The following is a 27000-nucleotide window of genomic DNA, read 5'->3' as shown; positions in this document are numbered from 1 at the left end:
AATGTTACCCCAAACCCAATATTATAAAAACCCAGAAACCCAAGCACAAAAAGATTCACCACACTCTTTACCCATGGTCTCTCCCGGAACCTTTAAATGGTGTCTGGACCCCCAGGGAAACATTTGCCCAAACACCTTGAAGAGGACACAGGCAAGAAAGGTGAGTAATCATTAACTTACAAACACTTATTTGCACCACTTTTATCCCTTGATTTCACACACACATTTGCATTAGTTTTCCTTATTGGTAAACCTTAATCTCAATCACCATTCTTCTCTCCTGACAGACAACCACCACATTCCTTGACGAGGAGCAGCTGTGCAGGATCTGAAATAAGGCCACCAACTGATTTTAAAATTCCCAATAAATAGTCAATAAATATTTAAACTTCTTGTGTGCAAATCCATGCTTAAAGTGCAATGCTCATAAATTGCTTGATAAGGTGCTTTTAATAAAGTGAAAGGTGTGCTCTAAAGTGCTATACAGACAATACAATATAAATAAATGCAGTAAGGGAGTCCTCTTCCTTACAGCCCCCATCCGGATGGGCCTGGGCCCCCTTGCCCTGGTGGGTTCCAGAGTGTGGGGGTTGCTACTGGGGTCAGCGGGGGAGCTGACCCCAGGGAGGGGCCGCTTTCCCCTCCCTTTCCTCCCTCCCCATCCTCAGCTGCCTCCCTCTCATCTCAGGCCCTCCAAAGTATGGAGGCCTATCTCCCCTCACCACACTCCCTGCCGGTGGCTCAGACATTGGTGTGTTGGTGGTTCTTGTCGACTGGGGCTGGGCGCTCATGTATGTACCGGCTCACTCCTGGTGGCCGATTGGCGGGGCCTGGCGCCTGTGGCCCGGCTGAGCCCCTTCCGGGGGGTGGGGTGTCCTCAGGCCTCTGGGCCTGAGGCCCGGTTCTCTCTGGCACAGCTGGCTGCTGGCAGAGCCCACTGGCACGCCACTGCAACCCCCTCTGGCCTCTGCTCCGTAGCTGCTGGGTGACCTCTTGTTTGGGGCTCTACTCTACTCAGCTCTTCCCCGGAGGGTGGAAGGTTGCCCCCTTTGGTGGTCCTCCTTGGGTCCTCGTACTCTGGGGCCTCTGGATGTCTGGGGCCTGGATCTCCTCCATACCTGCTTCATGCCCTGGGGGACGGGGCTGTGGCTCCCCACACTCCCTAGCAGATTGTTACATGGAGAAACCTTTGGAATACAAGTGTGCTGATCCACACAGGTGTGCACAGACACAAACTACAGGGAGTGCAGAATTATTAGGCAAGTTGTATTTTTGAGGAATAATTTCATTATTGAACAACAACCATGTTCTCAATGAACCCAAAAAACTCATTAATATCAAAGCTGAATGTTTTTGGAATTAGTTTTTAGTTTGTTTTTAGTTTTAGCTATTTTAGGGGGATATCTGTGTGTGCAGGTGACTATTACTGTGCATAATTATTAGGCAACTTAACAAAAAACAAATATATACCCATTTCAATTATATATATTTTTTTACCAGTGAAACCAATATAACATCTCCACATTCACAAATATACATTTCTGACATTCAAACAACAAATCAGCGACCAATATAGCCACCTTTCTTTGCAAGGACACTCAAAAGCCTGCCATCCATGGATTCTGTCAGTGTTTTGATCTGTTCACCATCAACATTGCGTGCAGCAGCAACCACAGCCTCCCAGACACTGTTCAGAGAGGTGTACTGTTTTCCCTCCTTGTAAATCTCACATTTGATGATGGACCACAGGTTCTCAATGGGGTCCAGATCAGGTGAACAAGGAGGCCATGTCATTAGTTTTTCTTCTTTTATACCCTTTCTTGCCAGCCACGCTGTGGAGTACTTGGACGCGTGTGATGGAGCATTGTCCTGCATGAAAATCATGTCTTTCTTGAAGGATGCAGACTTCTTCCTGTACCACTGCTTGAAGAAGGTGTGTTCCAGAAACTGGCAGTAGGACTGGGAGTTGAGCTTGACTCCATCCTCAACCCGAAAAGGCCCCACAAGCTCATCTTTGATGATACCAGCCCAAACCAGTACTCCACCTCCACCTTGCTGGCGTCTGAGTCGGACTGGAGCTCTCTGCCCTTTACCAATCCAGCCACGGGCCCATCCATCTGGCCCATCAAGACTCACTCTCATTTCATCAGTCCATAAAACCTTAGAAAAACCAGTCTTGAGATATTTCTTGGCCCAGTCTTGACGTTTCAGCTTGTGTGTCTTGTTCAGTGGTGGTCGTCTTTCAGCCTTTCTTACCTTGGCCATGTCTCTGAGTATTGCACACCTTGTGCTTTTGGGCACTCCAGTGATGTTGCAGCTCTGAAATATGGCCAAACTGGTGGCAAGTGGCATCTTGGCAGCTGCACGCTTGACTTTTCTCAGTTCATGGGCAGTTATTTTGCGCCTTGGTTTTTCCACACGCTTCTTGCGACCCTGTTGACTATTTTGAATGAAACGCTTGATTGTTGGATGATCACGCTTCAGAAGCTTTGCAATTTTGAGACTGCTGCACCCCTCTGCAAGATATCTCACTATTTTTGACTTTTCTGAGCCTGTCAAGTCCTTCTTTTGACCCATTTTGCCAAAGGAAAGGAAGTTGCCTAATAATTATGCACACCTGATATAGGGTGTTGATGTCATTAGACCACACCCCTTCTCATTACAGAGATGCACATCACCTAATATGCTTAATTGGTAGTAGGCTTTCGAGCCTATACAGCTTGGAGTAAGACAACATGCATGAAGAGGATGATGTGGACAAAATACTCATTTGCCTAATAATTCTGCACTCCCTGTACAACTTTCTTGGCTGCTACCTCAAAGCACATTGTGCGCTGTCGATCTTGCGTGCTGCACAATAACATTTATTATTTATTATCTACTGCTACCTAGTTCAGTGTGATGGTGTTGTATTTATTATGTTGCTCTTTTTTGTTTGTTTTCTCTTCTGTTTTTTTTTTTCTCCATATAGTTGATCCAGGTGTTTGGTTTGTTTTTCTTTCTTCCCCCCTTTCTCACGTCTCTTCTCCCCTCTATTTTTCTTTCTCTCTCTCTCTTTCTTTCATTCTTTCTCCCTGTCCTATCCCCTAATCATGTCTGTCCCGTCTGTAACAACCGAAAATAAAATAAAATAAATACATAATTATAATAAAGGTCAATCAAATGGACCAATATGGCAAGGCCATGATGATCCACTTGGTAAAGTAAATCTTTCTTGGCCTTAAGACAACAATTCTGATGGCTAAAGATACAAATGGGACAGGCAAAAGGCCGTTATGGAGCTTTTTGTACTTAAAAAACACATTAATGAATCAAAGCTAATCAGTGCTCTATGTATGACATATTTAGTGAGTCAAAAATACAAAAGAGTGGCCATACAAATAAAAGTTTACAGTTTGACTGTTGTTTTAGGTTCAGTGCTGCCATCTTGGATTGCTAACTCACAGTCTGTGTGTCTGCTCAGACTTTCCAAGCAGTAAATGTGAGTTGAGTTCCACAAAAAAAAACCCAATTCCAACTTCTGGCTTGTTCAGAAATTATCACCGGAGATTTTGGGTGAGAATGCTGTGAGAGGTTGCCTCACCCCATCATGTGATGTATTGAGGTCACCTGAAGAAAGATACTAGTGGGGGTTGATGTGCCTGGGAAGAGATCTCAAAACAGGATTGTAGTTGGCTGACAGCTGACGCCATAAGGCACCACCTCTGGTTAATGATGGTCATTCACAGTAGAGACGGCCTCTTCACTCTTTCAAACCATCATACTTGTCTGTTCAAAATGTGAACACTGGCACCTTTAAATGAGTGATATTTGATATGATATTGGGAACAGATGAAACCAAATAAATATTTGGAGATCATTGTCTGTGCATAATCCTGGAGAGTGAGTGAGTGTGGTGGCCTGAAACTGAGAACAACACATTTTGGGAAGACAGCATTCATGTATCGCACAATAAATGTCTGTGGATCTACACAAACATTGACTGATAAGATGACTCAAGATAAAATATTCCAACATTATGATGATCCACAGCACACTGCACAAATCACATAAAAGTCTCTGAGAATAAAACATAATTATGAGCTGGTAAATATGTCACCTGACCTGAAACAACAGGAGGTAAGAAGCAAACACAAGAAGCAAGCCTGCATGTTTGCAGTGGACAGGAAATGTGAACACGTCACACAACTGCTGTGGTCAAAGCTACAGGAGCTGTTTGAGGTTTGTATAAAAGGAAAGGAAGCACAGAGAGGCCACAGTCAGAAGAAACACTCTGGTCTTATCTGTATTAAATGCAGCTTCTCTTTTTATTATTGATGTAAAGTCAAAGTGTTTGAGATCAGCTGAGGATCAGAGTGCAGCAGGGCTGGATGTGAGGATGGGGCACTCTTTGCTCTGCATGACGGGGTTATTGTGTAAGTACATTTGTGACATTGTTTGAATGGCACTGATTAATGAAAGTGTTTCTCATGTGTGAGAATTAGAGTGTATCACTGGTTTGAAGTGTTTATGTGAGAGTTTGAACAAAGCATATTTGTGATGTTTATGAAAGTTACAGACACATGTTGGCTGGTTCCTTGGTTCAGTTTAGTCTGAGTATCGTGTTGGATACATCGCTGCTTGTTGCACTTGACTCATTGCTGTGTACAAGTTCATATATTAATAGTGTTTTATGCACGGAAATATTTTGATGAGCAGTAACTGTGTCATGTGAAAATTAATCTTTAAAAACCACTTTTGTCCATTTTGAGTTTGATTTTCTGTCAGTTTGATCCTGATGATGTTTAATCTTTACTTTAGTGCTCGATTCTCTCTTCTACCTTAATGCTGAAGGTGAGAAATGGTTCATTTTCCTTTCTTCATATTTATCAAATATGAATAATTTTGCTCTGATATTTTATATTTTATATTTCATGCACCATTTTAAATCACATCCTGTTTCTCTGTTTGTGCATTGTTTTATTTAAGATACTAAATGGGTTTATAAACAGTGAGTGAGTTAAATCCTGCAGCTCTGTGCAGTCACTCTGTGGTTTTACTCAGAATATTAATTAACTGCTTTAATTTGTTTCATGAAAACACATCTTATTATTTTCAAGTCCAAATGTCACCAGGATGCAGTAAATCTTTTGACTCTTAACAGCAGCAATAAAAATCAGTTCAGCTTCAAAATGACTTGATGCTTCCATCAATCTCTAACTTGATGTGTTTATGTGAACAGTTCCCAATAAGCCCACCGTGATCCTCGAACCATCCTGGCCTCAGATATACAGCAGTGAGACAGTCACTGTCAGATGTGGAGGAAGTCAGTCGCTGTTTGTTTGGAGAGATGCCACATTAATCAGACCTAAAACATCTGAATACAGAGTCAGCAGAGCTACTGAGTCTGACAGTGGAGGATACAGCTGCTGCACCATGAATCTTTCAGTCTGCAGTGACATCATCACACTGACTGTATCATGTAAGTTGGACACATTTCATTGAGTCATATTGTTCTTTGTTTTAGTTTAGTAACAAAATCAGAGAAAATCGTAACAAACATTAAACACAGATGTGATGATCTCAGTTTCTTCAGTACCTGCACATGTGTAGTTTCCACCACTGCAGCTCAGAATTATGACACAATTATTTTGTTTTTATAATTTATTTGAAGTTGTGGATCAAACATGATCAATAAATACAGAATGAGCAGAGCTGCTGTCTGACGATGGAAAATACAGATGCTGAAAAAAGAAAAGGCTGATCATCAACAGAGAAGAGTTCTGTTATCACATCACAGCCCTGGTTGGGGTCGGGGATAGCATACAGTATGAAAAACATCTGTGTGAATTATGACTGATAAATGCTGCTGACTGTGCACTGGTTATGTATCTTTATGCATAAATATTTGTGTGATCATGATCCTTAAAACAAACATTTAAATAAAAAACAGATTAAAAAATCTGATAATAAGAGCGACCACAATCAACTGGCCTCAGATCAGCTAACAGTGTATAGTTCACCTGTCTCTGCATTTAGGAGTACAGTTTGGTGACAGAGCATAAAAACAGTCTCACCTGATTCTTGATTCACTCTGATAAAGTTTTCATCATGTTATATACATCCAGTGTTAGCTCCTGGCTCTCTGGCTGGCTAACAGTTAGCTGAGATACCTGTGCTGTCCTCATGTGTGCTGCTGCCAGTTGTTGATTCTCATCAAATTTGCTTTGAAGTCACTTTTTGTTTTTGTGCTGTTGGTGCCTGTTTGTAACAAGTGTGATGATCACACTGAGATCAGGGACCGACCTACCTGAGAAACCTAAGATCTATTATTGAACTCCATCCATCTTCTTAACCCTTCATCCAGGGTCGTGACATATTAAGCACTTACTGAATTTAAAAAAATATATAAATTGTAAATTAATAAAAATAAATTGAATTTTTTTTTAAATTACTATTGAGTTTTTATGTTGAAATCTTTATTTGTTATATAACAAAGTTTTTCCTAAAGCAACTGACAGTCTGATGTTTGTCTTTCCTGTAACATCAACAGCAAGTAAACCCAGAGTCACACTGACAGCACACTGTTCAGTCATACCAGCAGGGGGCAGTGTGACACTGAGCTGCTCTGTGGAGGGCTCTGCTGGCTGGAAGTTTGACTGGTTCAGACGTGATTCAGAGTTTTCTGGAGCTCAGAAAATAGGAGCTGGAACATCAGAGCACACTATCAGTATTTCAGAAGGAGGCATCTATTACTGCAGAGGAGGGAGAGGAGATCCAGTTTTCTCCACAGAGGACAGTGCTGCAGTTACAATTCAGAAACAAGGTGAGGGTGAAATCTTGTTGTGAAATAAAACGAAACATCATGATTAACCTGAAGTAACAATTAATTTATGATTTTTTCAGTTTAATATTTGTATTTATTTGTTTGTTAGGGAAAGTTTGGGCTGCTGTGAAACTGCAGCACAGCTGGTCTCAGATATTCACTGGTGAGACAATCACTCTCAGATGTGAGATTCAGGGAGGTGAAGGAAAGGTGTGGAAATATGAATGGACAGCACCCAACACAAACAGCCCTCCAACATCCAGTGAATACAGGATCAGCAGAGTTTCAGTGTCCCACAGTGGAGACTACAGATGTCGGGGTAGCAGTGACTATCTCTTAACAGGATGGAGTGATGCCTTCAGACTGACAGTTTCATGTGAGTTGGACCATGATTCATGCTGACATTTAATGTTTTCATGTTTACATCTGTCTTAACAGGAAAACTCCAACAATGATCCAGCTGTCTGCAGGCAGCTCAGGACAACAGTTTTTCTCACTGTGCAAACAGAAAGGAGAGACACCATGGAGGCTCTTAAAATATCAGCAATGTAAAGAGGAATGTACAGAGATGACAGTTTGATAAGAGAATGATAAATCAGTGAAATCTTTAGTTTGTTAGACAGTCTAATGTGTCACATGCAGGGAAACTAATTTTTTTTAATTACTCTGTGAATGTTTAAAGTGTGATTAGTGCTGTAAGAAATGTATTCTTTATGATGATTTAATTTTTTCAATGGTTTTGTTTCTTCAACAGCAAGTAAACCCAGAGCCACACTGACAGCACAAAGTTCAGTCATACCAGCAGGGGGCAGTGTGACACTGAGCTGCTCTGTGGAGGGCTCTGCTGGCTGGAAGTTTGACTGGTTCAGACGTGATTCAGTCTCTTCTAAAGCTCAGCTCATGAGAGGAAGTGAAGCAAACAGAGTTATTAGTGTCTCACAAGGAGGTCTGTACCACTGCAGAGGAGGGAGAGGAGATCCAGTTTACTACACAGAGGACAGCAGTGACGTCACAGTTGTGGAGACTTGTGAGTTTTAAACTTTCTGTTATTTAAGTTTCTCATGTGTTTCATACAAATGTAGAAATAAACATTGTGGCATCAACTCCAAAAAAAACCTGCACATTTATTGCTCATTAGCTGCTGTTAGTCTTTAAATTGTATTGTATTAAATATTTTTGGCCTCTCTCTTTAAATGCTTCTTCACCTTAAACTGACTTTAAGTGGACATGAAAGACTACATGTATTAAGCCACAGAGCCATTAAACAAACAAACAAACAAACAAAAATAAAGGTTAATCCTGAACATGTTGTCATCCGAGGTCATCAACAGCTCAGCTAACATCAGGTCAGATCAGGGTCGGTAACCCGCGGCTCTTCCGCCCCTCAGCTGTGGCTCCCGCAAGCTTTGGGTGAAAAAATGAAAAATAAAAGTCCCACACAACATCCCCAACATCTGCAGGAGGAAGTTTACAGAGTGAGAAAAAGAAAAGTGTGTTTATAGCAGCAGCTACTGCAGCCAGAGAGAGTCTGACAGGCCCAGCTGTGAGCCACATGTTATCATCCAGCTGTTCACTGTGTTCACCGCCTCCAGAGGAAGAAAGTGTGCTGCTGTGACCTTCCCACGCCTCTCTCCATCTCTGCACTTTGCCATAAGTTGACCCAGAGCAGAAAGCTAGTTAGCAGCTACGAGCCAAACTCAGAACACGGAGCATCAGCCAGAGGTCTCCGTGGGTCAGAGCCGTGGATCTGGAGATAAACCTGCCGTTCTGACACTCATGTCAACACGACAAAGTCTGCTTTCCATAAGGAGACAAATTTGTGTTGAAAGTATTACAAACACACACGACATGATCAACAAGCAATGATTTGTGACTTGAAAGCAGCTCACATTTGTGGATCTGTGTGAAGCTGGCAGTTAAATTAGACTCAAAACCCCACGTGGGCACGAGACGTGATCTGTGCGTGTCAGGTGATTCGTCCACATGTATTTAAGGTGTTGTGAGCTGTGTATTATCACCAGATATGCTGTTATTGTGCAATAAATATCTTTATGTTTTCGACCCTGAGCTGATGTATTTTATACTCAGGGCTGCCCGTGGCTGCATGAAAACAACAGAAGATGATCGCTCATTGAAACGGACTGAAGACATAATTATATACAAAGAGTTTTCATGATTATTCTTCTTATTTTACAATTATTGGACCACAGCTACATTTTATTTACTTATTCTGAACTCAAACAGACCTGCAGAATGATGCTTTATTTAAAGTAGGCCTGCACAGGCCTGTGCTGTTTTTCTCCTCTTTAAAGTTTTTGTTAAAAAGTTCTTAAAAGGTAAAAAAGCTCGTCTTCTTATTAAGACATCTTGTGTTGTATTAAGTATATTTATTATCATCTCTGAATTATGGACGATGAATTTTAAAGAAAGAAATCTGAAAAAACAATCTGGACGTTAAAATTTGTGCCTCAATGATCAGCAGTTACTCAGGTTTGTGTCGACACATTTGTACAATAGTTTGTGTGAACTGGAGACCTGAAAAGTTGCACACAAATCACTGCACACATCTGTAAATCTTACTTTCTGCTTGTGAATCATATTATACACAGTTGCACCACTTTCAAGGTAAATTTGTTGCCATAAAAACAAGGATATACTGTCCACCTTCACTCCCTGTCTCTGTAGCTGTAAGTGGTTCTTCAAAGGGAAAATGCAGCTGTTAGCTGTAATGTTAGGATTTGTAGATCACTTTATAAATGTGGAGTGTGTGGAGAACAGGCTGTGTGAGTCAGATACACCAGTGGGCCACCACACACGTGTACACACGTAAAAATGTAAACACTGATTTTCAAATCCAGCTTCATTTAAAGTCAAAATGTCACCAGGATGCAGTAAATCTTTCTCCTCTGAACAACAGAAAAAAGAAAATCAGGCTTCAAAATGACTTCATGTTTCTATTTGTCTCTAACTGGATATTTTTCTGTGAACAGTTCCCAGTAAGCCCACTGTGACCCTGCAGCCATCCTTGACTCAGATATACAGCGGTGAGACAGTCACTGTCAGATGTGAGATTCAGGGAGGTGAAGGAGCTCAGTGGACGTATGAATGGAGAGCAGCCAAGTTAAACACACCTCCAACATCCAATGAATACAGAATCATCAGAGCTACTGAGTCTGACAGTGGAGGATACAGCTGCCGGGGCAGAAGGGACTATTTCTTCTCAGAGTGGAGTGATATCATCACACTGACTGTATCATGTAAGATCTTTCATCCAGATTATTTCAAATTACTTATTGTGTTAATCTAACCTTTAACTGGGAAAATGAGTCGTCTGCCTATTAAATAAAATCACAAATAAGATGTTAATTTATTTATTTTTTATTCCAGTAACTTTCAAACAGGATAACAGACAGTTTGTGTTTATATTACAAAACATATCATTTAACCATTTGTGGACAGGCTGCAGTCTTCAGTGTCCATGAACAGCATCAACATGCTGGTTCAGACGTTTCTTCTCAGGGTCGAAATTATTTATTTTCTTCTTGTATAAAAAGATTTTAATGTTAGTTTTAATTCAAAATTAACATGTAACACATATAAACATCAAAGAAAAAGCAAGTGAATGTTTCAGTTCAACAAGCGCTCCAGTCAGACATTAAACTTCAGTAACACTGTGCAGTTATGAAACTTTAATCTGAGTCAAACTGATTTAATCAGCATTAAATAAATCAATGAAATAAACATCACCCCACAGATACAACCTCAGTGAATTATGTCCAGTGTTCACTCAGTGTGGGTGTTAAACTGTGTGACTGGAGTCGTACTTTGTGGCATCGAGAGCTAACAGCTAACAGTTAGCCAAGCTAACATTGAAGCACTTTTGCAAACAGGATCGAACAAAATGAGTATTGATTAAAAAAGTACACTTGGTGTAGCATCCTCGGTTGAAAAGATGGTCTCTCAAACTGAAGGTTCACAATCCTTTTATTAAACAGCCGTGTATGTGAACACACCGTAAGAGCTACAACATACAGAATAAAAGACTATTAGTAAATCAAACAGTGTGTTATCTTTAACCTTTTGACTTATTCATTAATCACAAATTAATTCTCCTTACCTTACATAACAAATAACACTAAAACTTGTAAATTATTGCATATAACAGGGAAATCGTTGCATCGCTGCCTAAACATGACGAGGTACGTTTGCGCCCTCTAGTGGGTGAAAACTTAGCCTTCATGCTTAGTAGCGGTCAGCAGCTATATGCTCCGTAAAACAACAAAATACATATCTACAGGACAAACTTTGGTACAAACCTTGTTCCCTCATCAACCAGGTGCTAAGAAACTGCTTTCCACTCAGTGTTGCACCTTAATAGCCGTTCTTTTTCCCATTCCCGTCCATTAACCATAGAGCACACCTTCTCTCTGTGCATTAAAACTCGCGCTTCTGCCATATGGTTTACGCTACTTGATTTACGGCACCTTGTCGCTCTGTAACTTTCAAAATAAAAGCATTCACTCCAACAATAAAATAGCCACTCATAAGTTTACAAAGCACTTTACCAAATATTATTGAGGTCATTTACACTTGGGGACAGACAAACAGGGTATTTTAAAACTTTACTTATACTCTATACCACTATAATTACTGCTTGTGAATTGAAATGCATTCTGGGATACCTGGCTGCCTCACGTCCACAGTACCACCAGTTCATTGCAGTCGATTGTCTAGTATTGATCTGTGCTGACTTACTCTACATGGTAACCAATCAGATGTTAGACGAGCTGCAGTGGCAGCGTTAAACAAGACCCTCCACAGGTTTTTCACATTTTGCCAAGTTTGGTCTCACGAGGAACACAAACTCCATCTTTAGCTGAATTAAACTCAAAGGACTCCTGTGTGGTTTTATTTTATTGGAGGCTTCATTGGAGTCTGTCAGCCTCTCTGATTGTTCAGTTTTGCTCTGTAAATAAGGTGTTTACATTATTCAAAATTACATTTAAGATCATAGAAAACTACATGAACTTGATGTTGGAACCATGTCAGCGATGGTCACGGTGCTTGAACAATAACAGACACCATTCAGTGTAGTGTGATTTTAGACTATTATTAAAGGGAAAAGTAGAGAGGACACAAACAAACTGAGCATGGATTAAACATGGATAAAGTACTTTGTATTTGTGACATTTGTCTTTGAATAGATGAAGAATAAGTCAGAGGGAATCTCTAGTGTAGTTGTGCATGAAGACCGTCTAATGTGTCACATGCAGGTAAATGTTTTCTGTTTGGTGCTAGAAGCTAAATGACTGAGTGAATGTGTAAAGTTTGATCATTACTATTAAGCACTTACTGAAAAAAAACAACAAATTGCATATTTCTAAAATGATTCTTGAATTTTTTACTTTCTCTTTAAAATCTTTATTTATTGTAACAAAGATTTTCCTAAAGCAACTGACAATCTGATGTTTGTCTTTCCTGTAACCTCAACAGCAAGTAAACCCAGAGCCACACTGACAGCACAAAGTTCAGTCATACCAGCAGGGGGCAGTGTGACACTGAGCTGCTCTGTGGAGGGCTCTGCTGGCTGGAAGTTTGACTGGTTCAGACGTGATTCACAGTTTTCTGGAGCTCAGAAAATAGGAGCTGGACCATCAGAGCACACGATCAGTATTTCAGAAGGAGGCATCTATTACTGCAGAGGAGGGAGAGGAGATCCAGTTTTCTCCACAGAGGACAGTGCTGCAGTTACAATTCAGAAACAAGGTGAGGGTGAAATCTTGTTGTGAAATAAAACGAAACATCATGATTAACCTGAAGTAACAATTAATTTATGATTTTTTCAGTTTAATATTTGTATTTATTTGTTTGTTAGGGAAAGTTTTGGCTGCTGTGAAACTGCAGCACAGCTGGTCTCAGATATTCACTGGTGAGACAATCACTCTCAGATGTGAGATTCAGGGAGGTGAAGGAAAGGTGTGGAAATATGAATGGACAGCACCCAACACAAACAGCCCTCCAACATCCAGTGAATACAGGATCAGCAGAGTTTCAGTGTCCCACAGTGGAGACTACAGATGTCGGGGTAGCAGTGACTATCTCTTAACAGGATGGAGTGATGCCTTCAGACTGACAGTTTCATGTGAGTTGGACCATGATTCATGCTGACATTTCATGTTTTCATGTTTACATCTGTCTTAACAGGAAAACTCCAACAATGATCCAGCTGTCTGCAGGCAGCTCAGGACAACAGTTTTTCTCACTGTGCAAACAGAAAGGAGAGACACCATGGAGGCTCTTAAAATATCAGCAGTTTAAAGAGGAATGTACAGAGATGACAGTTTGATAAGAGAATGATAAATCAGTGAAATCTTTAGTTTGTTAGACAGTCTAATGTGTCACATGCAGGTAGGGATGGGAATGGATAAGAATTGATTGATTCTCATTGGCTCCACTTTGAGAGTCGCCACCATCTCTAAGCAGAATATCAAAGACATTCATGCAGATTAGAGGCTGTGAGGTCAAATGTTTGTGCATGTTGGAGGTATTTCCCCTCTTTGTTGGGATCATTACTAGAAAAAAGTAAAGCAAAAAAGTTCTTACACAAAATCAGCACAAAGAGACCTTACATCGGTTGTCATGGTGATTCTACAGTAGAAACATGAACAGGTAGAAATGGAGCTGCAGCCTGACTGCTCATCAGTTTGTTAGGATGAAGTTCATCACTCTTGGTTATTGGCTAGCTTAGCATTAGCATGCTATCCTTGCAGGTGCTTTAAAGAGCTCCAACAAAAACGACTTTGTTTCTGTTTGTAGATAAATTAATCAGTGAATGTTTAAAGTTTGATCAGTACTGTGACAAGAGTATTCTTGGTAATGATTTAATGTTTTACTTATTTTGTTTCTTCAACAGCAAGTAAACCCAGAGCCACACTGACAGCACAAAGTTCAGTCATGCCAGCAGGGGGCAGTGTGACACTGAGCTGCTCTGTGGAGGGCTCTGCTGGCTGGAAGTTTGACTGGTTCAGACGTGATTCAGTCTCTTCTAAAGCTCAGCTCATGAGAGGAAATGAAGCAAACAGAGTTATTAGTGTCTCACAAGGAGGTCTGTACCACTGCAGAGGAGGGAGAGGAGATCCAGTTTACTACACAGAGGACAGCAGTGACGTCACAGTTACAGAAACTCGTGGGTTCAATTATTTTATTTCTACCAGACTAAGAGGTCATTATGTAATGTGTGCTAACAACTTTATCTAATAGCTGTGAGTTTATTAACCCTCAGATAAGTTTTCTGCTCATTAAGATTACTTGGAAATGTGGGAAAATAGAAACATTTATTCAACTTTGTTTTTGATTTAAGTCCAAAATTGTGAGATTAAGGACTCACCCTCACAGAGAATGTGCTCTCCAAAAAACATCAACAAAACAATTCAGACCTTTAAAAAATGTGTTTTAGCTACAAAACCTCAAATTGAGGAGAAAAGTGAGATCTTGCAGTGAAAAGTTTCAGATTTTGTTTTAATAACAAACAACAAAACAAATGTTTCTTTGTTACAGTGTTGATGTAAACACCAGCCGTACCTGCAGGTGTAAACATGAGACTGTGCTGTAACAATGTAAACACTGTATATGAGAGTTGTGTTGGATCTGATTGTTCAGTGTTCAGCATGGTGATGGCTGAGGGATCAAAGCTGTTCCTTAGTTTGTTAGTTTTTGTCTTTATGGCTCTGAAATGTCTGCCTGAAGGTAGACATTCACACAGTGCATGACCTGGGTGAGATGGATCCTGAAGGGTTTTCTTCGTGTTCCTGAGACTGCGGGAGCTGTGCAGGTCTTCAAGTGAGGGCAAAGGATGGCCGACTATCCTCTGGGTGACCTGTATAACCCTGTGGAGCTATTTCCTCTGTGCTACTGTGCAGCTGTGCTATACAGTTCTTCATGTAGCACAGTATGCTATCAAAAACCGGCTACAGGTCAAGGTGTTTGAGAATATCTCAGTGCATCCTGATGAAACAATCCTGCCTGTGGCCTGGTTTTGACTGTCTTTGTGCTGATTGTAGCAATTTTATTAAGTGGGATGTGGCCGTGATGAAAACAGTTACCTGTGGTCAGACTGGCCCGAGGTGTGGTTTAACCCTGTAGCCTGTTTGAGGTTGATTTTTTTTCCACTCATGTTACTCTCATGTTTTAAACATCAGAATTTTTATGTTTCTATTTGTGTCTAACTGGATATTTGTCTGTGAACAGTTCCCAGTAAGCCCACTGTGACCCTGCAGCCATCCTGGACTCAGATATACAGCGGTGAGACAGTCACTGTCAGATGTGAGATTCAGGGAGGTGAAGGAGCTCAGTGGACGTATGAATGGAGAGCAGCCAAGTTAAACACACCTCCAACATCCAATGAATACAGAATCATCAGAGCTACTGAGTCTGACAGTGGAGGATACAGCTGCCGGGGCAGAAGGGACTATTTCTTCTCAGAGTGGAGTGATATCATCACACTGACTGTATCATGTAAGATCTTTCATCCAGAGTATCTAAATAAGAAAAAGCACTTCTTCTTTCTTACAGCTTTATAACTGTCTTTCATGTTGGTCAGTAAAATGTTTAGTTTTTATTCCAACAACAAAAACCTGAACAGCAGCTTTTTATTCACAGTGAAGAGAACAAAACATATGAGAGTAACTTCTCTGCTGTGCAGCTCTAATACATGAAAGATGAAATGCAGAACAAATGCTGGATCTGTCTCAGCTGCTCCACCACATCCACTAAGAAACATTAAATCCACTGATTGTTCCTCATGTGTGTTTTTAACTTAGAAATGCAGCAAATTAAATATGAAAGATTAGTGTTGTGTTTGTGTGATAGTTGTACAGTTTGTTGCAGCTTCACCATTAAAGTTATGTGATATTTATTATTTCCATATTTCCACCAAGTTATTTCAACTGGTTTGATTCAGTCATTGACTTTTGTTCTTTTTCTAAACTGAACTGCAGATAAACCAAAGGCCAAACTGAGAGCTGATAACACAGCTGTTCCAGTAGGGGGCAGTGTGACCCTGACCTGCTCTGTGAGCCCATCATCATCATCTGGATGGAAATACTACTGGTACAGAGATGAGAAATCCTCTGAAGCCCTGACCACACAAGATGCAGTTTTCCACTCAAATGGACAAATCAGTGTCTCACAGGAAGGACTCTACAGGTGCAGAGGAGGAAGAGGAAACCCAGTTTACTACACAGAGGACAGCCAGTCAGTCAGGATTGGGAAAACTGGTCAGTTTAACATGAAGTCAGATAAATTCCTGATTAAGGAGGAAGATGAAGAAAAAAAAAACTTCAACATTTTTGACATTCACGTGTTTTTATTGTACTTTCTTGAACAGTAACAGCCTCAAACTGGCCTGTTGTGACTCTGTATCCAAACTGGTCTGAGATATACAGAGGAGAGACGATCACTGTCAGATGTGAGATCCACGGAGGAGACACTGAGTGGGATTATGAGTGGGAAACAAACAGCAGGATAAAAGCTCCAAATCAAAATGAATACAGGATTAGATCTGCTTCATCATCCAACAGTGGAAACTATCGCTGTAAGGGCAGAATGAAAAGTTCACAGCATGAAACAACAGAGTGGAGTGATTCAGTCACACTGACAGTTTCTGACAGTAAGTAGAGTCATAGTTCATTTAACCTGGAAATAGAAACAGTTTGTAAAAATATGTTTTTATTAGTACATGTTGAGATATTTGACATGTTTAGATAGTCTCACTCTTAAAGTTCATCATAAATATTTGTGAGTCAACATTTTAGTGACATTGAATTCAGAGTTAAGAGACGAAAGATTGAGAGAAAATCTTTGTTGAACAGATGAACCCCGTCCTGTCCTCACTGTGTCTCCATCATGGCTGAGTCCTGGAGCCTCAGTAACTCTGAACTGTGAGGTTGAACATCCGTCTGCAGGATGGAGCTTCTACTGGTATAAAGCTGTTCCTGATCTATCAGAGAAATCCTCCAGTTATGAGCTGCTACCTGATGGCAGTGGGACTGCACAGGACTCCTACATCATTCATGGACAGACACACACAGCAGGATATGTGTGCAGAGCTGGAAGAGGAGACCCAGAGTATCACACTGATCACAGTCGACCAAAGTTTGTTTGGTCTGCAGGTCAGTTTGAGGATTTTTAATCTTCATGCTGATGATTTGAAAGTCTGTAAATCTGGCTGCATAACTATCAGGACTCTTGTGAACCAAACAAAAGTCAAACATATATTTCCACTGTGATATGTTGATCCTAACATCTGTGAGCTTTGTGTCTTCACTGCATGTTGTTTCCAGATGTTCATTCAGCAGCGTCTCTCACAGTGAGTCCTGACAGAGTGCAACACTTCACCTCTGACTCTGTCTCACTGACCTGTGAGGGAAACTTCACTGAGTGGAGAGTGAGGAAGTTCTCTGAGGACGGCCGACTGTACTCTGACTGTAGGAGAATGACTGGATCCACATGTGACATCAACACATCAAAGTCAGATACTGCAGTGTACTGGTGTGAGTCTGGATCAGGAGAGTTCAGCAGTGCAGTCAACATCACTGTACAGAGTATGTTATTATACATTTACTACTTGGATTTGAATGATTTAGATGTCACATGAACATTTGTCCCAGCTTTGCTGTATGTGAAGTCATTTTATCTGGAGAAAAATAGCAGTTTTTAAATACACAAGATCAGATCTTCATGATGAAAAACATTTGTACAATCTGTTCTTATTATTGTTTGTCAGCTTTTTCTAAAAGTGTGCACCAGCTGATGTGACTGAAACAATTGTGTGTGATTGTGTCACAGATGATGGTAATGGTCCTATCCTGGTGAGTCCTGTTCATCCTGTGACTGAGGGAGCTTCTGTTAGTCTGAGCTGCAGTTTGAGAACACAAAAAATACTTTCCAATGTGTTTTTCTATCACAATGACAAACTTATTCAAAATGATCCCCGAGGGGAGCTGAAGATCTCTGCAGTGTCAAAGTCTGATGAAGGTTTCTACAAGTGTCAGTACTCAGGAAGAGAGTCAGCACAGAGCTGGATGTCAGTTAAAGGTGAGCAGGATCAAAACATCTGATGGATTTTTATAAACCAATGACTGAGAAGGAACGTTATATTGTCTGATTTAAGTCTCAAAGTCACTCGGCTCCATTTTATAAAAGTATTTTTTTTTTATAAAATTCTAATTTATTAATAATTAATTGCTATTTGTTGTTACAGTAACTGTGTCAGGAGCTGACAGCTCTTCGTCTCCTGTGTGGTTGATTGTTGGACTGGTTTGTGGAGTCTCTCTCATTATTATTCTCCTGCTCTTGTTGTATCGCTGCAGACAGTCCAAGTGTAAGAGCCTGTTTTCTGTTATTATTATTGTTATTATTAGTATTAGTATTGATATTGACATTTCATTGAGTATCTGTCACGGTTAGTAAACTAAAACACAACTTTATCACAGAACTTAGAAAATTATCCAAATAAAAAAAACTAGGAAAACAAATTTCTACAAATCTTATTAAAACAAACTTTGATGAAGGATGTGACAGTAAAGGAAGATTGAGACAGTCTATAAAACACAATATAATGAGATGATGGGAAACAGGTGGGAACACAGTGATAACTAATGCCCCTTTTCCATTAGTACATTGGTGGACAACTCCAGGCTTCGAGGACCGGTGTCCCTGCAGGTTTTAGATGTGTCCTTGAACCAACACAGCTGATTTAAAAATTAGGTCCTCAACATGTCCTGAAGTTCTCCAGAGGTAACAAACTAATAATGTGATTCAGGTGTGTTGACCCAAGGTGAGATCTAAAACCTGCAGGACACCGGCCCTCGGGGCCTGGAATTGCCACCCCTGCATTAGTACCTACTTGGATCAACTCACAACTATTCGAATCGTATTGACTGGTTTTCTATTACAGTCAAGTACCACCTAATGTGTGTGGTCGTCCTAATAGCAACGTGGCTGAGCATCCTGTGACGTAATTAGGATGCGTCAAACACACTACAATGAAGGTGGACGTTGAGGCGATGATATACCTGCTGCTCAGTCTGTGAATTTTCGTCACACTCTGGGACCACAGTGTTGCTTTTGTAGCTGTTTTCCTCATTGCTGGGTTTCAAAAATGGCTGTTTTGATTTTCATCAATGTAATACTCTCATAAGTCATTGAGTGACGCCACTGAGCAGTCAATCAGTGGGATGCAGGCTGTTGACGTCACATTTTGGGATCGCCTCGGGTCGCCTGGAACTCCGGCTGAGTAAATACTGAAAAAGTACCTGGTAACAGGAACTATGACCTGATGGAAAACCCTGAAAACCATGGTGACCTGACCTGAGTAGTTACTAATGGAAAAGAGGTTAACAGAATGACTATGGAGGATGTAAAACTAGACCCACGATACAGACGAGAACAGAGTACAAAATAAAACAGGAAATGAGTGACACTGAGACCTGGAGTAAGACACACGAGCTTGACGCAGACAGTAAACAAAACATGGAGACCAGAGAGAAAGAACAGAGTGAGAACACAAGGGGATAAACAACCTCTCATTAACCAAATAGACAGATAACTGTAATGTAAACATAACATCATACGAGAAAACGAGAATGTCAACAATACAAAATACAGAACTATGAAACTAAGAATGATCAAAAATAGAAAACCAGAGAAACCAAAACATCAAACCCCGGGTCAACCATTCAGGGACCTTGAAGGAAGCACAGGCAGGAAGTTACCTGCTACACATTGTTACCTGTTGCACCTCCAGTGTTGGGAAGGTTACTTTTAAAATGTATTCCGTTACAGAATACAGAATACATGCCCCAAAATGTATTCTGTAACGTATTCCGTTACGTTACTGTCATGGTCCTGCGACCATGACTCAGTGACTTTATGTTTATGTACTTATTGTTATTACTTTCATTATTATTCATGGCTGTTTTGGGATGGTTTGTGTTTGGGATTTTAGACACTGGGTTCTGGGGTTGTGCTCCCTCTGTTGGTCCCTGGTGTTAGTGTTCCGCTGTCTCGTCAGGTTAATCAGGTCCAGCTGTTTCCCCCATCTGTGTGTGATTTCCCAGTGTCTCTTTGTATATTTATAGCGTGTGATTTCCTCTGCTCCTGGTCGCGTCGTCTGTGTTCCTACCTGTGTTCATCCTCTGTGTTACCCTGCGTACTCTGCATCTACCCTGTGAAATCCTCTGCGTGCTCTCCCTGCTGTTCTCCCTTCGTGTTCAGGTTTGCCACTCCTTTGTGTAGTTTCACCCAGTTTAGTTCATCCGTAGTTCTGTTTTGCCATCTCCTCTTTATGTTTGTTATTATCAATAAATCACCCTCACACCTGAATGAGTGCTGCGCTTTGAGTCCTCCTTCCACTCTCCACACGGCCGCTGCCCCGGACCGTGACAGTTACTCAATGACAGTAACGTATTCTGAATACTTTGGATTACTTAATATATTATCATGCTTTTTACAACAACGTGAATGTACTATTGCTGTGTGATTTATTACTATTACTGAAGGTGCGCGACTCCGAACTGTAGTAAAGGGACCTCTGACTAATACGGCGGGGTCCCTGTCGGCTCGTAGCCAAAAAATAGCTTTACTTTGTTGTCTGGGTCAACTTTTCTGGCGAGAGACAGAGAGAGGCGTTGAAAGGCTGCTCCAACGGAACTTATTGTTTTCGGAGGAAAACACGAACACGGTGTACAGTCGAGTCTTAATAGCTTACTTACAACTGGGCTCGTCAGGCACTCTTCTTGGCTGAAGTGGTTATTATTATATTTACATGCTTCCAGCTCCCGTTTTTCCTCGATGACAACTCATACCTTTCTACTCCCCTTTTTCTCCCTCCTCGCGCTCACAGACACATAACGTGTATGGCAGTCCATTCTCCCTGCAACACGGACTACACTGCCCATGATGCTACATTCTTTAGAGCTATGCTTGTAGCATTCTGCCTGTTAGCTTAGCACAACAACAACAACAACGAAAAGGCGCTCTCTCTCTCTTTTTTTTTTTTCTTTTCTTTTTTTGTCCCGTTTGGATCTATAGCCATCAGAATTGTTATCTTGAGGCCAAGAAAGATGCCAAGCGGATTTATTTTACCAAGTGGATCATCATGGCCTTGCCATATTGGTCCATTTGATTGACCTTTATTATAATTATGAATTTATTTTATTTTTAGTTGCAAACGGGACAGACATGACTGGGGGATAGGACAGGGGGAAAGAATGAAAGAAAGAGGGGGAGAGAAAGAAAGAAAACCAAAGGGGAGAAGAGACGGTGAGAAGGGGGGGAAGAGAGAAAAAAACAAACAAACAAAAAAAAAAAAAAAAAAAAAAACTCCTGGGTCACCTGTATGGAGAAAAAAAACAGAGGAGACAGCAAACAACAAAGAGCAACATAATAATAGAAAAAAAAACAGCACCATCACAATAAACTAGCCAGCCATTGATATCAATAGTTACTAAATAATAAACGATATTGTGCAACACGCAAGATAGACAGCGCACAGTGTGCTTTGAGGCAGCAGCCAAGAAAGCTGTAGTCCGCGTCTGTGAATACCCATGTGTACACCTGTGTGCATACCTGTGTGGATCAGCATGCTTGCATTCCAAAGGTTTCTCCATGTAATGATCTGCTAGGGAGTGTGGGGAGCCACAGCCCTGTCCTTTATGGTATCAAGCAGGTATGGAGGAGATCAAAACTCCAGACATCCAGAGGCCCCCAGAACACAAGAGACCAAGGAAGACCCACAGAGGGGCAGCTGCGCCACTGTCCCAGTAAGAGCTAAGGAGAGTCCCAGATGAGGGCTCATTCAGCAGCCGTGGAGCAGAAGCCAGGGGGAGTTGCAGTGACGCGCCCATGAGCTCCGCCGGCAGCCAGCTGTGCCTGAGTGACCGAGCCCCAGGCCAAGAGGCCGGGGGCACCCCACCTCAGAAATGGCCCGAGCGAGCCCCAATAAGCGGCCGCTAAGGAGTGAGCCGGTGTGTACCCGGACGCCCACCCCCAGATACAAAGAACAACCAACGCACCGACACCTGAGGGAGTCCGCCACCGGTAGGGGAAGTGGTGGTGGGTGGAGATAGGCCTCCAAACCTTGGAGGGCCCGAGATGTCCCCAGAGAGGTGGCGTCTGATACCCAACCTGACATATAGACACAAACATACAGGCACACACATCCATTCCCACCCTCATGCTCTCATATGCACTTCACACTCAACCGACGTGGAGACAGACATAAAGAGACGCTGTATACACGATCACACTCCCCAAGCGTACTCTACAAACCGGGTCTAGGTACCCTTGCCCCTGGAGGGGGGAACCGCACCCAGACCCAGGTGGTGTTACCCTTTTCCCTGCGGTGGGGAGAGGCAGACCGCCCCGACTCCGCAGCAGCAGGGAGGCCCCACACCCCAGACCCCAGCCGGACGGCCAACTCCTCCTAGCCCCCCCGCTCCAGCAGGCCGCAGAGAATGGGGGTGAGAGAAGACTCCAAACCTCCCTCCACCCGCTCATAGTAGTGTTGATGCATGTGTGTTCTAAGGTGCAATTAAAACCCAGGAGGGCATGGAGCTACCTGCCAAGGAGCAGCAGGTAAGCGCATAGTTCCTCCTGCTAGCCCTCAATGTCTACGTGCATAGCTGGACTGGCCATCGGGCATACCGGGCATTTGCCCGGTGGGCCGCTGGCGATTTTTTGTTTTTATGGGCCGATCGATTTTTTTTTTGGAAGGGTATAAATAATGAAAGGTGTTGGATTGGCCAATTGGTCATGATCGACTCTGGGCTGGACCAATTACAGCCGAGGAGGTCGGATGCACCCGCCCCCTTGTTTAGCAATCTTATAGACGAACTAAAGAAAATGGAGAACAAAAAAGGAAAGGAGGTGCAGAAAAAATTAGGGGCAAAAAGAAACAAGCCCTTCAGGCAGACGCTGCCAAATGTGTAAAAATAACTGAATTGTTTGGCGGTGGCTATGACAGAGCTTCCACAGATTTAGCAACATCAGCAAGTGGCGGAGGCCAGCAGGTGGATAAGGGAAAGGGGAGGCAGGAGGAAGAGAGACCGAGGTGGCCGCCGGTCATAGTGGCAAGTGAACTGAACTTTAGGTAAGAGGTTATGACCTGCTGTCTATCTGTGTCAGATATAAACCAAGTTTAGTTGGAGTTTGTTTTCGTTGTGCTGACTTTTTACAGTCGCTTAGAATAACTGGTACTGCGTACTAGCTAGCATGACGGCGTTTATATACTGCTGGGCGGGTGCTATGAAGTTACTGATAGTAAATTGTATTTTATGCTTAAGGTTAGTTTCTCAAATTCCTCACAATCTTAACAAATTGTGCCAATCCTTACATGTTGCATCAGGCTGATTTATCATCAAAAGTGGAGAAGTCCGTGACAGGAGACAGAAGAGCAGCAGAGAGAGATGGAGAGATGACTTTATGTCATCCATGAGGGATGCATTTGACATATGTTTCACATATTATAGCCCAACAAGTTACTCATAGCAATTTAAATACGAGCAATCAATTTTTGGCAAATACCGGAAATCACTTTTTGGCACAACACCGGCTATTTCAGTTAATAATACAACAGCTTCTTGCCATTTTTTGTGTTTCTTTTTATAGCTGTGTAACTGAGTTCAATTGAAAGCCTGCATGCGCTAGTACCTGTTTGCCACAAGTTCCCAGAATCCTTTGCGGTTTCTGAATGACGTCACATTTTTGGTGGGCCGGTCTCTAGTCAAAATGCCCGGGCCGATTTTTTGTCCCAGTCCAGCCCTGTCTACGTGTATTTAAAATTGAGAGGTGGGCAATGATTCTTGGGGTGAGGTGTACACCCTGATGGTAACTTGGACTCCGTGTATTGTGCCCACCCCCAAGATCCTATATGTATGTGTAATGAGGGTGTGAGTAATGTGAATGTCTAAGTTGTGGGATCGCCCAGGAAACACACAGTCGCAGAGAGAGAGAGAGAGAGCGTCGCCCTGTAACCATGGCAACCGTAACGCTGCCGCCTGGAACAACAGAACGTAGCTGTCAAACAAAACCCAATCAGTCCTGACCCGCGACAAAATGAAACAGGAAAGTACCGCAGTGTAATCCATTTATTTCAACAAAGTAACTGTATTCTAAATACCACCTTTTTAAACGGTAACTGTAATGGAATACAGTTACTCATATTTTGTATTTTAAATACGTAACGGCGGTACATGTATTCCATTACTCCCCAACACTGTGTACCTCCAACAGTTACATCATGGTAGCTGAAGGGTCATCAGCTAGGAGCCACCCTTCATTGATGTTTTGCTCCATTAATCATGGAACATCTTGTGGTGGTGGAGCAATGGGTGGAGGTCTCCCTACTGTCCCTGCAGCTGACCCTAGGACGCTTGTCTTCCCCACAGCTGGTCTTTCCAGATCTCCATTAACTTTCACATGTCTTAGATTCAGTTTGTGCTCAGTTTTTATTAAAATCTAGTTGCACAAACATCTAAATAACTGACTGACTACATGCACAAAAGATCAGAAACAAACAGGATTTTATAAACTGATTGTATCTTTAACTCGACTGAAAGAATCCACAAATGTTATTGTTTCATATCAGAACAACACAAACAGTAACACCATGATGGGTTCATGCTCTGAAAATATCTGATAGTCCTGTTGTTGATTTAAACACAACTAATGAAACTCTGTAAAAGGTTTTTCTGTTTTTTCATTTATCTTTGAAAAATCTGTCATGTTGTTTTTCATGTGTGAGGCACTGAAACACTGGTGCAGTACATCATGTGAAAAGCACAGAGCAGCTAGAGATGAAACAGTCTTTTAATTTAAGGAAACTGGCACCATGTCATTGGTTTACAATTGTGTAACTAAAATATGAACATTTCAGGTGCAGATAAACCCCCAGATGTCATTTACTCTAATATTGAACTGGAAAACTTTGGAAATAAGTGTGAGTACACAAAACATATAGAATGTAGAAGAAAAGCCTGGAAAGTTTTTGAAAAGTTTAAAAATATATTAAATGTTTTTCTTTTGTGGATTCGATCATCTTCACAGGGAAGCAGCATAAACCAGAGCAGAGTGCTGTTTACTCTGAGGTGAAGACGGGAGCTGCAGGTACAGTCACAACAGTCTCATTCAGTGTTTGTACTTGAACATGTCATCACATCATTATATTGCAGGTAATTATAGGTCAACATGGAGTTTAGTTATTCACTTACTAATCAGTGTTTCAGCTTTACTGAATCACAGCATCCACAGATTCTGACCCAGACCTCAATCACAAAACACACACATGCAAAGCTGAAGTGTCACAGGCAACAAATGATTTTTACTTAGATTTCTTTCACTGTAGTTGTAAAAAGTTTAAAGTCCATATGTATTCAACATGTTTGTATCATATCTGTGCTGAACAAATGTGTCCTGAGCTCTGACGTCTCTTTTAGAGGACAGTCTGATGTATGCTGAGGTCAAACAGCCCAAAAAAGAAAAAGCCAAGAAAAACAAAGGTGAGCAAAGTCTGCCATCATCTCCACTGAATATTGTTCATCATGTTTATCTGCTCTTAAAATGTAAATCTGTTTATTTTATAGTTTATATTTATGTATTCACACTTTGTCAGCTATTTAAAATCTACTCTTTTATCTTTGCATTAGTGGAGACATCCAGTTTCCTCCTGGTTAATGACATTATTGTTTTCAATGATCTTCTCTTCATTCACAGGAACATCAAGTCCTGCAGCTGATGCAGCAGTTTATTCTGAAGTCACATCAGGAAGCTCTCTCAGTAATTCTGCTGCCATGCAGGCTGATTTATTCTTCACATTATTAAATGTCTTCAGCTCATAATATCTTTACATGTTGGAAATCACTTTGTCTCTTTGTGCTTGTCTTACAGGTCAGTGAGGAGAGCTGTAGCAGCAAAGCCAAGAAGAAGCTTTTTATGAAGCCACTCTTGCTCCTCTGCTGCCCAAATATCAGACATGCTCAGCTTTATGTACAGTTACAATATTACATCATAATATCATATAGAGTTAGTACTCTCTTATAGCATAAAGCATACTGTGTTCTATATAGACAGCTGTTTTTATATTCTTAAAGCTTTCTGTATATAAAACTTAACTGAATGTTTCCTGTTTCAACATCAGTGAGAACAAAGTGTGAAATATGTGATCTTTAGTAGCTGATAGCACGAATTTAAGTCAGCAGTGTTACATTAAAAAGTACTGTTATGGGCAGCAACACATACTTTTACTGTATTTGTTTAAAAATCTATATTATTAAAAAAAATGATCTGATCAGTACTGTGTGAATTTAAATGTAATGAATGTATTTCTTGATTTCTTTTCTTTTTTGTTTTGGGGGTTTTTGCTTTATCTTAAACATTTTTATTCATTTTCATGCATTTATAGTTAGATTGAATCTGAATTGCTCAACTTGAATAAAAGCTTCTAAAACTGAACTATATTTTTAACATTTAAAACAGATTTGAAGGATGGGTCGGGTGTATCCTTCGTGGCCCAACCTATCCCAAAATTCATAGCGCGGCCCAGCCAATTCCAGTTTCCAAGAATGGCGGCAGCTACTTAGTTAGTAATATTACTCTTATTACTCTTTCTGGGTTACAAAATAAACTTTTAAGATATTTTCAGGCAAGAATGTAGCTGTGTGCACTTCAAATATCTGCTCTGTTTATCAAGACATCACATATTGGCAAAAGTGCTCCTTTTTGTTACCCACCAGCTCGATAGCTAGCCGGGGTTTCAAGGCTCACAAGAGCCGGCGAGAGCACTGAACTCCCCGGCACATCGTTTTCAGATCCCCGTGGTCTTTGGCTACTCAGGTTAAACATGATATAAGTCACTTAGATGACTTAAAAATATATATTTTTTTGGCTTTTCTCTGTGTTTTATTTGTCCCTGAGTAAATCGGTTTGGCTGAGATTAAAGTTATAGTTTTTACACAGCTGAATAAACATCACACAAAACTGATTAAAAAGTGTGAGATGGTAGAATTTACTCCAGTGTCCTGTTATATTTTAGATAGCAAGGAGCAGACGGCTGAGTTTATTATTAAACTTTACTCAGACAATCTGCAAATTTCATTAAAGTTTAATAAACTATCATCTTGTCTTTATTTTTAGTTAGC

General features: G+C 41.2%; 1 protein-coding gene across 2 annotated transcripts; it reads left to right on the top strand.

Annotated features, from left to right (window-relative positions):
- Window positions 1-5405: 5405 nt before the first annotated feature.
- On the top strand, window positions 5406-25877 carry LOC113017639 (basement membrane-specific heparan sulfate proteoglycan core protein-like). Of its 2 annotated transcripts, XM_026160781.1 has the most exons (16): window positions 5406-5461; window positions 6533-6805; window positions 6915-7181; window positions 7560-7832; window positions 9796-10062; window positions 12299-12571; window positions 12681-12947; window positions 13719-13991; window positions 15053-15319; window positions 15802-16080; window positions 18066-18185; window positions 24741-24803; window positions 24911-24970; window positions 25300-25362; window positions 25577-25639; window positions 25751-25877. In XM_026160781.1, exons 1-16 carry the CDS (start codon window positions 5416-5418, stop codon window positions 25756-25758), a joined length of 2862 nt encoding a protein of 953 aa, XP_026016566.1. In that variant the 5' UTR covers window positions 5406-5415; the 3' UTR covers window positions 25759-25877. The 2 variants fall into 2 exon arrangements, with proteins under 2 accessions (XP_026016566.1, XP_026016565.1); XM_026160780.1 differs by lacking the exons at window positions 18066-18185; window positions 24741-24803; window positions 24911-24970; ... (1 more) ...; window positions 25577-25639; window positions 25751-25877 and adding an exon at window positions 16191-16480.
- Window positions 25878-27000: the final 1123 nt, after the last annotated feature.

This window comes from Astatotilapia calliptera, unplaced genomic scaffold, assembly GCF_900246225.1.
Source record: "Astatotilapia calliptera unplaced genomic scaffold, fAstCal1.2 U_scaffold_17, whole genome shotgun sequence".
In the NCBI taxonomy this organism is placed as follows: domain Eukaryota; kingdom Metazoa; phylum Chordata; class Actinopteri; order Cichliformes; family Cichlidae; genus Astatotilapia; species Astatotilapia calliptera.
Note: the sequence above shows the minus strand (reverse complement) of the source record. Positions and strands in the feature narration are given on the sequence as shown.